Source organism: Grus americana, chromosome 12, assembly GCF_028858705.1.
Source record: "Grus americana isolate bGruAme1 chromosome 12, bGruAme1.mat, whole genome shotgun sequence".
Lineage (NCBI taxonomy): Eukaryota > Metazoa > Chordata > Aves > Gruiformes > Gruidae > Grus > Grus americana.
In genome coordinates, this window is record NC_072863.1 from 20,717,761 (window position 1) to 20,728,098 (window position 10,338).

General features: G+C 53.8%; 1 protein-coding gene across 1 annotated transcript; it reads right to left on the reverse strand.

Moving 5' to 3' along the window:
* Window positions 1-715: 715 nt before the first annotated feature.
* On the reverse strand, window positions 716-8,037 carry LOC129211908 (uncharacterized). The gene is made up of 4 exons (XM_054839694.1): window positions 7,847-8,037; window positions 3,963-4,112; window positions 1,512-1,711; window positions 716-939 (listed from the first exon to the last, which is right to left on the reverse strand). Exons 1-4 carry the CDS (start codon window positions 7,894-7,896, stop codon window positions 716-718), a joined length of 624 nt encoding a protein of 207 aa, XP_054695669.1. The 5' UTR covers window positions 7,897-8,037.
* Between the last annotated feature and the right edge of the window lie 2,301 nt (window positions 8,038-10,338).

Here is a 10,338-nt window from a genome sequence, read left to right on the forward strand (position 1 = left end):
CGGGACAGTCTCTGGGGGCACAGCCCTTTCCTATTTATTTTAATTAAAATTCTCAGAGTGACATCTGTTCTCAGTCGATTTTCTAAGAAAAAAGGAGTGAAGAAACTCCTCCGGGCTCCATTGCCTCCGAGATAGCCAATACGACAAGTCATTAAACCCCACCTTTTACACTCAAAAATGCCACTGCACGTGGCGTGCCCCTAGAAGAGCCTTTCTCTGGCTTCAGGGTGAAAATCCAGCCCAGGGCGCAGCAGCAGCTGCAGTCGCAGGTGAACGCGTGTTAGCGACTCTGAGCAGTAAATTGTTCGGCTGCCCTAAGCCCCCGCTCCTGGCTCCCGCTCCGCATCCCGTGCTCCTGGCTACGGCCGAGCCCGAGCCCCCGTCCTCGCCCGGCCCAAACCAGCAGCTGCGGGGGAACCGCAACTCCGGAGGCAGAGGCTGCCGGAGCCGACCCGACCCGTTTCTGGGACAGAGGCATCGAAAAGCTCCCGGTATGGATGGACCCACCCGTGGCGGTGGTGACTGCCGAATCGGTCCCTCCTTGCTTTGCTTTTCGTGAGAGCCCTGCTCTCGGCCCGTCGCTAAAACCAGGCATAAAAGCCGACTTAATTACGTTAGCAAATGGCTCCCAGGAAATAATTGCCTCTTTTATGGAAGTGACCTCATTAGGCACCATTAAATTGGGCAGTAACGGAGACATCTGGTGTCTCTGACATCACCGCACCAGCGAGGGACGGGATGCGACCACGTCCGTGCTGTTATTCCCAGGGTTCAGTCGTGGGTTATTTTTCTGTCCCTGCAGTCTGATCTTAACACGCGTGGCCACATCTGTGCCGAAAGAGGCAGGAGTGCCCAGCGCCAGCGTGGGACGGTCTGCGCCAGGGAAATACAGGACTCGTTCCCGCTCCAGGAGAACGCGAGTTCTGCGCAGACCGGCGCCTTTAACGAAAAGAAGATGGAAAAACACAGATGAAATCCTGAAGGAGTCAGGGTCGCCTAGGCTGAAAACACATCTAAATCAATAACCAGGCAGCACAGCATAAATAGAGATAATTAATTACCTCTTACTGCATTATTTATTATTCTAATGATTTGTCATTTTTCTATAATGGTTCATAATTTTCTACTTGCTCCCTTCTGCGGCTCTTTGGTGCCGAGTGAACTTCCAGCCCCGGGCAAACATCTCACCAGGGAAAACCAGTCCTCCCGAGACGCTGGGAAAGCTCTTTGGTGCCCAGCACACCAGCAGGTCATCCCATTTCTGACCTGGGGTGAATGAGCAGCCCCTTTATTTTGGGGGGTAACTGGTGATTGTGCCCAGCCGAGCTGGGCGACGTGCACCGGGGTGCTCTCGCTGCTTCCCGCCCCACTCACACATGCTGCACCTTCACCTGCAAACGGTTCTTACGGGGGTGAAAAGAGTGGATGCAACCGGGAGGCGGGGGCGCAGAAAGAGCCCCGGCACCTTACTCGAAAAAAATCTGAAGCCGTATTTACAGAAAAGCTGTTACCTGGGAAACTGAAGGCAGAGGGAGGGCAGCGGGATGAGCCGGGGCCGCGGGATGAGCCAGGGCCGCAGGATGAGCCGGGGCCGCAGGATGAGCCGAGCCTTGTCCGTAGCTGGAGATAGGATGCAGCAGCTACAGCAAATCGAGGGTCTTTACGTGAAAACTCACCGTCTTGCTGCCAGCTCCTGCAGCAGCTCAGTAACCTGCAGAAAGCAGAGGTGGAAATTAGAGAGCAGAAGTGCCTGCGTGTAAGTGCGAGCGTGCAGAAACAAAGCTGGAAGGGGACTCTCGCTTTTCCCCATCTCCCATCATTGAAGCTGAGCTAAGGCCTGATTATATTTTATCACAGAAAACTGGCAATATTTGCCATGTTATCTGCCTGGCAGCTGCTGGGAGCGCTCCCCTGGGCTGGCAGCACTCTGCTTTCTTAACAGAACAAATGGAATTTACTGCGGCCATGGCCGGGGCCCCCCGGGGCCTGCTGCGGTGCTGCACGTGGCAGCGCTCTGCTCCTGTCGCTGCTCTCCTGCCGTGAGGAACGCTCTACCCAGCCCTGAGGGAAGCTGATATTCACCGATTCCCGGCCTGAAGCTGCTCCAGGCTGCAGGGACGCCTCCGTCTCACCCACCCGCAGCAGCACCCAGCCGGCCCCTGCCCACCACAGTCCTGCACGGGGCACCCGCCGAGCGGCTCCTGCCGGGGGCGGCCAAATCTGGGGTGCCCCGAGCTCAGCCCACCCCGGCACCCGCTGCAGTGAGACAGCCTGCGAGGCCTTCCTCGTCTGGCCGGTCACTCCACACATAAAAAGACACTTTTAAGTTCAGATGCGATGGGAAAAGCCTTTTCTTTAATAAAACGGGTGATTTAATTGTTATTTTTCTCTAGGTACGTGGGGCCCCGGCAGGACGCAGAGCAGGGTTGGGGCCGATGGCGGGCCTGAGACGCGCTCTCCGGCTTACCCTCCTGCTTCTCGCTCCCAAATCACGGCGCGGGGTCCCCAGGAGAGGTGCCGTACCCCCCTCCCCACCCCGCAACGGCAAACTAGCAGGTAGCACCACCAAAAGCTCAAAGCTTTATTTCTTCCCAGGCAGGATGCAGCAGCAAGGGTCGTGGGCAATCAAGCCGGCGGCTCTACAAGCCGCAGTTTTCCCAGCCAGCTCCGTGTCGGCAGCTCGGGAAGAAGCTCGACAGAGCTGCAAGCGGTTGCCATCTAGAGGCTTTTGAGAAATAAGTGGCCTCAACCCCACAAACACAGCCCAAACCGGGCAGCACCCGGCCAGGGTGACACAGGGTGGCTTCCTCCGAGGCTGGAGGTGGCCGCCATGCCCCACGAAACCCACCCCAGCCGGCCCCGAGCACCGCAGCGGCTGGGACAGGGCGAGGAGGCTGCGGCGGCAGCGAAGGCGCTGACTTCAGGCTGTGCCAGGTCAGATGGGGGGAAAAAGAAGGAACGATTCCGGCTGGATTTGGCAGCTCCAAAGGGCTGCGGGGAGAAGAGACAAGCTGGGATGAGCCCCTGGTGATGCAGCCGCAGCCCGCGTGCCCTGTGCCGAGCTACGGACAGCCTCCGTGGCTTAACGTCTCTGGCTCGGGGGCTCTGCTTCATGAGATGGCAAAGTGCAGCAATGCTCCAAAAAACATCGGGGTGCAAAGATGCAATGCCCAAAAATGCATCATTTCAGTATTGCATCACCCGTAAAGTTGGGGTTTTTGCGACGCCAGGGCAAACCTGCGTGTGTCCTCCTGCAGTCTGTCTTGCCTCCCGTTCTCAGGTTTTGATGTGCTCAGTGCGAGAAAGGGGGTGGGTGGTTTGATTATTTTATTTTTTCTTAATCGCGTTTTTGATTTCCCTGCTTCTTGCTCTTCCGATAGAGCCCCAGGCTGCTCCCCTGGGGCAGCGGCACATTTCATGCCTTCTTCAGACTAATATTTTGCAGCTACGTGTAATCCAACAAGGCATCGATGGTTTTCAGAAGCATAAATAAATTTAATAAGGGTCCCAGCAAGGTTCTGAAACCAGGGCCGCCTTGTCGCACCTCCAGCCCCCCCAGGCTGCATTTTCTTATGGATCTGTTTATCATCTGTGCTGAGAGCATTGTCCATCACCGGTGCCAGAATCCAGCCCGCAGCACGGAGCGGACACTGCTAATGCTCTTTGGCTGATAAATGAGATGTGCCTCTTATTCACCATGTCTATGAAATATAAAATATTTTTTTAAAGCACCGATGTCTAGGAAAGTCAGCAGTTGGTTCCTTTATGCTTCTTGCTGTAGGTAGCGAGCAGTTGCGCGGAGCTGCAGGTGGAAATGCCCTGGCAAACCCAAATGCTGCTGCGAAACTTCGGTGTTTCGGCTGATACTCTCTGGAATAAATGCTGCTTTCCAAAATCCCAAACGCCAGCTCCGGTAGGCGCTTTGCCTCGGAGCAGCGAAGCGCTTGTCTGAAGGTGCTTACCCAGCAAAGCACGAATTGCCGCAAGTCCAGATGAGATTCGTGTCGCTGCTGCCTCGGTCCGAAGGGACGCGGGGACCCGTCCCGGGGTGGGCGAAGCAGAGGTGCCGGGAGAGGAGCCCGTGGCTTGCAGGGGAAACCCACACCGGAAACCTGGAAAATTGGAAATTTGGGGATTTTTAGAAATACAGCAAAGCTGGAGGAAAGGGCGGCGGGACGGTTCAGAGGAGGAGCAGAAATGGTGTGAGGCCAGAGGAATACCTAAGGACAGGAGATCAGGCTGCCCCCGGTAACGATGCTCTGAATTAGCCAGAAACCCCTCGTTTGGGAAGCACAGCCGCTTTTTATATCATCTCTCACCAGGCTGGAGATTTCCTTCTAAATGATGCTTTCCTGTGAAAATCAGGAGGGGAACCAAGAAGGGATTTTTTTTTTTTTTCTTTTTTTTTCTTTTTTTTCCAAAATGCACCGGGTCATTGTGTGTCCCCCCCCGGCTGCGCTGCCCTCCCCTCCCACCTGGACGGGGTCAAACACACCAACGCCGGGAGCTGCAGCCCAGCCCAAACACAAAGCACCTTTCCAGGGAAATCTCTGCTCCCAGATGGGTCCCGTCTTGGAGACTTTAAACATTTTCCAAGGAAAACTTAAGCTCCGCAGCAAAGTTTTGGATTGGGCTTAAACCCCACCGTAATTAAAAAAAAAAAGACGATTTCAGCACAGCTCTGTGTCTCAAAGATAAACATTGCTTTCTTTCCCCAATGGCCCCTATGCAAAGGGAAAAAAAAAAAAAAAAGATGGGAGGATGAATTTAGCGTGAAAGCTGCTCAAATGCTTTGTTGGAAGTTTATTTACTTTCAGTGCAGTGGGATGACTCCAATGGCCCGCTTAAAACAAAGACCAACAACTCACACACACACATGGAGACGAAGGACCAGTGAAATGTTTAAAGTTAACCCAGAACAAAACTTTCCTGGACTCTGTCCCCGACCTCCCCAAACATATGGTTTAAGTCCTCCCTTCCTTCACATTTTTAAAAAAAAAAAAAAAAAAGGCCGAGCAGGCGCAGGAGTGTCCCCAGATGTGCCTCCGGCACAGGCACCGCAGCACCACGGCCGGGGGGCCATCGGGGTGACAAGTCCCGGCTCGGTCCGGTCTCCCTGACGGGCTGGACACCGGAAAATGTGCCTTTTCCCTGGTCTGATGCCCGGAAGCCGGTTAATGCCCATTGACACGCCTGCCCCGCGACGGAGGGCGACGGGCTGAGCAGCGCCTCGTGCCATTGCAACGGGGAGTACGGCAGAGCATCGGCTTGTTGGCTCTGCCCTGCTCGGGCGGCGTGCGGCCCCGGCGCCCTGAACCCCTGCTTTACAATTACAAAGAATAAATACATGCGTTGGCATCGAAGCCTTTCCCTACACGCGAGGCGCAGCTGGTTCAAGCCTTATTTGCTCAGTCCCTCCATAAAGTGCTTTTTTTTTTTCGATCCAGTGCCAGATCCTTTTTCGAAGGCTCGGCAGCAGCATTTGAGGGTTAAACCACCGAACCGCCGCACACGAGCGGAGATGGCGTGGCATGGCTGCTTATCCTCACTACACCGGGCATTAGAAATTAAACAGAAATTTAGGGTTTGTTATCTTAATAGGCTGCGGGATGGGCTGAATTTGGATTTCGGGTTCGTAACCGTAGGGTCTCACTCGGCAGCATTCATTTGGGGCTGTACGTGGGGGAGAGCAGGCGCTACCCCCCGTGTCTGCACAAGTGACCTAAAACTGTTTTGACTCTCCAGGTTAAACCTGAGTTGTATTTGTAACGCATGGCTACACCGGCTGTTGCATCTTTAATTTGCATTGTTTACTTAGTCAGCTTTAACCTCCTCATTTTCCACTCACGGGTAATTTGCAGCTGGCACTAATGCAATTATGTCGCAATTATTATTTCCTTCTAGACTTAGGATGCAAACATTTTCACGTGTTCTAAAATTTCTGGAAACACTCTGGGATCAACGTATAGACATTTCTACCCCGGAGCAAAGGCAGATGCTGTTTGCCACAGCCAGCAAGACCCTGCAGCACCCGGGGAGAGCCCAGGGCAGGGCGAAAGCTGCCGGGGGAGCAAGGGCTGGGGGCTCAGTGGGGACAGAATCCCACCTGCAAGGGCAGCGAGGGGATGGACCTGCTGGGAAAGGCTTATTCCTTGCAGCTGGCGAGAAGGTGGAGCCGTGGGTTTATAGACTGGGGGACACAGCAGGAGGGGTGGGTGCTTGGGGACAGGCACAGTGCAAGGGGGTGAAGTGTTTGGGGGTCTGCAAAGCAGGCTGGAGGAGGAGGAGGGTGTCTCGCGTGTGATTGAGTAGCCTAGAGTTAGACAAGCTGCTCTGGAGGGTGTTGAAATGGTGGGGTGTCCTGCTGCTGCGCCGACCGTTCGTGCCTGTCCCACACGCCCCGGGCTCTGCGAGCGCTCATCCTTCATCTTAACGCTGAGCTCGCCGAGTTGCCAGAGTCCGAGAGCAGGACTAGCGAATATACCTGCTCTCTCCCATTCTTCTTTGTCTTTTCCTGTGGTTCTTGGCTCTGAAACACCCCGGGAGATCTTCCACCCCGGTGCCCTGGCAGGCTGGGCTGCGGCATCCACGGTGGGTGGTGGCACGGCGTGTTCGCAAGGGGCGGAAGCTGAGGCTGTCCCCGACTGCCGAGAGAGTTGCTGAGGGTTATCAAATCCAGCAGAAACTCCCTCTTCAAGTGAAGGACTGGGAAATCCCTTACTTCAGCATCCTGCAACCCTCCGCGTTTCACTCCCTATGACCAGAAGGTGCCTTTTACCCCCCCCGCCAGCGCGTGCCAGTCCTTTACTGCCCGAATCCCCCTTCGCTCCCTGCAGCTAGAGTGCTAACAACCTCATCGAGCAACAAACCTGGACGGAAGGGCTTTCTCCCAGCCCGTTCAGGACCAAAATATCAGAAAGCACCTTTCCTTGCCCACCTTGGGATGCACGTCGAAGCCACCCGAAGGCAAGCGGCCCGAGATGTGATCGGCAGGGTTGGAAATGGGGGCAGAGTCCTTGAAAGCCTCCGCCTCGCCGATGCGCTGCTCCCGCTGCGCTCACCCCAACTTTTAACTCTCTGCAGCCAAGTTATCCGTGATGCAGACTTAGAAGAAGTAAGATCTGCCTAGAGAAAAGGGCTGGAAGACTTAATTAGCTGCCTGCTGGCACTTAGCAATTACTGCTGCATGGTACGGCCCAATTATGGTACTATTAACTTTAGTTCTCTGGAAATTCGGTGATTAATAACACTAATAATTCTACTGACCTCAAAGTAATTGCAGAACATTAAAGGAGAAAACTGTTTCTAATTAAGCAATTCCCAATCCTTCTGTTTTCTCTTTTTCTGAGCCTCTGGTGCCCTCTCGGCTGTCCCGGCACGGAGCCCGCCTGGCTGGGGAGACGGGACCGGCGGTGGGGCAGAAACTGCTGGTCATCCCCCCCAAAATGTGACATTCCTGGAACTCTTCGGCAGCTAGAAAACCCAAAGCCCGCGCGAACCATAATCCTGCGCTCTGTAAATGACTTCTGGTGGGAAGTCTTCGTTTCTCTGCCTGACCACCCCCCTGGCAGGACACCCAGCAGACCCCCCCGAGCGCGTCGCTGCAGGTTGGAAAGCAGCGGAGATGCTCGAACACCAGCTCCCTCGCGCTTGCTCAGCGCTGGGCTCTCTCCATCGATTTAATCACGGAGCTGAATCAAAAGGGTGAATATTTCCCTCTAGGAAAGCTCTCGAGGACGATGAAAGGGTCCGGACTGCTCTCAGCTTTGCGTGGGGAAGGCAAAGGGATGGGAATGGGTTAATGAAGACGAAAGTTTAGCTGGAAAAAACCCACAAACTGACCTACCGCATCTCCGCAGGTTTTCCCAGAGCAGGATGAAGGCTGAAGGGACGCATTCCCAGAGCACGCTGGACGCCAGCATTGCACAGCCCTCGCCGGAGGTTGTGTCCCTTTGATGCTGGTTGGCTCCAGGAAGAAAACGCTTGTGGTTTCTTCTTTCTTCTGCTGCGGACAGCGCTGGGGCTGGGGGCTGGGCTGGGACAGCCAGGCAGCGAGCAGAAACAGCTCAGGAGCTGCTGGGAGTCACGCTGGAGCATTCGCAAGCAGGGAAACGGGCAGGAGCGTTCCTCTCCCCAAAGCGGGACCAGCTTCTCCCTGTGGGGTGGTCACAGAAAACCCAAATCCTTTCAAACAAAGGAAACAAAAAAACCCCGTGGTGTCCGGAGGTGAAGAAGGGGCCGGGTCCCTTGGGGGCTGCTGCCGCCGCTGGGTAGCATCAGTGCTGGCTGGCAGGGCTCTGACTCAGCCCCGGGCAGCCCCAGCACGTGGTTTCCTCCTGCCAACCTCCAAAAAACGGTAATTTAATAAAAATTGATGCTGGCTCTCGTGATCTGAACGTGATGCCTTTCAAAATGAGAAATGAATGGAAGTAGTTCAGCCCCAGAGGCTGCGCTGGCTGCGACGCTGCACGAGGCCCAAAGCAGAGCCTGGGTGAGCCCTGTTAACACTGAAACCTAATGATGACAAAGGCTGTGTGCTGCTGAGCACCTTGCCCCGGCACTGCGGCTCAGCGAGGCTGAAGCCTGGGTCCCGCTCAGCGCGTGAATAGCCACAGTAGCCCCATGTCCACATGCCCCTTCGGCAGGAGGCAAATCCCTGTCCCGTCCTCTTGTGCTTCGGCCCATCAGCGAGGGAAAAGCAACTGAACCACTGAAATACAGAACTGAAACGCTGCAGACGGGAGGGTTTCCTTATTTTCTGGTTCTAAAATGCAGCAACAGAAAACAGAAAGGTAGAGAAATAATGAAGTTCCAAGAAGACCATTTATGTTTAAAAAAACGACTAGGGAGGAAAAGAAAATTTCACTTTGTACAATGAGGTTCTCAAAATTACCAGCTTTCATATATTGTAGGCATTTATATGTATGTGTATAAATATATATATATATATAAAGGCTTTATATTTAAAAGGTTAGTACTCTTCCTGGCAAGGGATCAAAGAAAATCTTCCTCTAAAGCTTACCTCCAAAATACAAAGTGAAGATTATCTCATTCAAACATGTCACTATGTCTAAATATCACTTTAAAGGCACCTTCACGAGACCAGGTTTTTGCTGCCATCCTATTTTACTCTTTCTTACAAAATTCAGAGAGCTGTTGCAGAATATATAAAATGCTGAAATTTTGTTTTTCTTGGGGAGCAGGAAGGGGAGAGAGAGCGCCGTTTCTAGAAAGGTCCTGCGTTATTACGGAATTTTGCTTTTTTTCATAGGTATTTAAAAGCAATGACAGGCAATGCTTTACAATACATCAAATAATGCAACTGGTGGTGCAAGACTCGGGACTGTATTCACAATGCGCTGTGGCAGCTTCCAACTGCCTCCAGCAGCCCGAGGAGCAGCGGGGCTGTCGGGGAAACAACCGACCGCTACCGAAGTTGCACTTAGTAAGGATGTGGAGCAAAAGGGCTGAGCCAATTGAGAGGAAAAACCAAAAGAAAACAAGCAACTTTGTCATCTTTTTCTCCTCTTTTAAGCCCCCAATCTTGGCACGCTGAGTAGCAGGAGCTGGGGGTGAGGGAGATGAATTTACCAGGCGCGTGTCCAGCAGATGCATCCGGCAGAGCGGGGTCCTGGCGCCGTGTCCAAGACGGTTGTGTCCACGTGGGCCAGTAAACGCTCTTCCAGGCAAGGTAAGGGGACACGAAACCCCGAATCATCCCCGCGCGGCTCCTCGCTGCTCCCCACGGAGCCGCGGCCGGAGCCTCGCAGGCTGGCTTGGCGCGTGTTTCGCTCCAGCCTCCTCTCCCGGCGGGTGGCTGGGCTGACATCGTGCTGACCGGCCCGTCATGCTACCAGGGGCGTCGTGAAACGTCCAAACGCTCCGCTCGCACCCGTTTGCAGATGGGCCACGGTTGTTGTGTTAAAGAAGCCAGCCGTTAGCAAGCTTCTGTAGCTGTTTTGGGTTTTTTTTTTGGTCTGGCTGGGGTTTGTTTTCTTGTTTTTGGTCTTTTTGTTTCTACTCTGGCATGCCAGAGAAATTTATAGAAACAACATCAAAAGGCCTGAAAGCGTAGGGGATGTATGTGCTAAACTGCCCACTGGCCCCCGGATTTGTCAGGCTGGTATTTATTACAGCACCGGCAACCAGGGGAGGCTACAACTATGGTAAGAGCGGTTTCAAAAATCAACAGTGAAAATGCGTCAAGGCCGACCACTTTCAACCCAATCCCTGCTCCTTCCCTCCGACAGCGTGACGGAAAGGAAAAGTAAATCGGAGGCAAGAAAACGCACCAAAAATATATGAATAAAAAGCACATTGGTCTATTAAAGACCACGG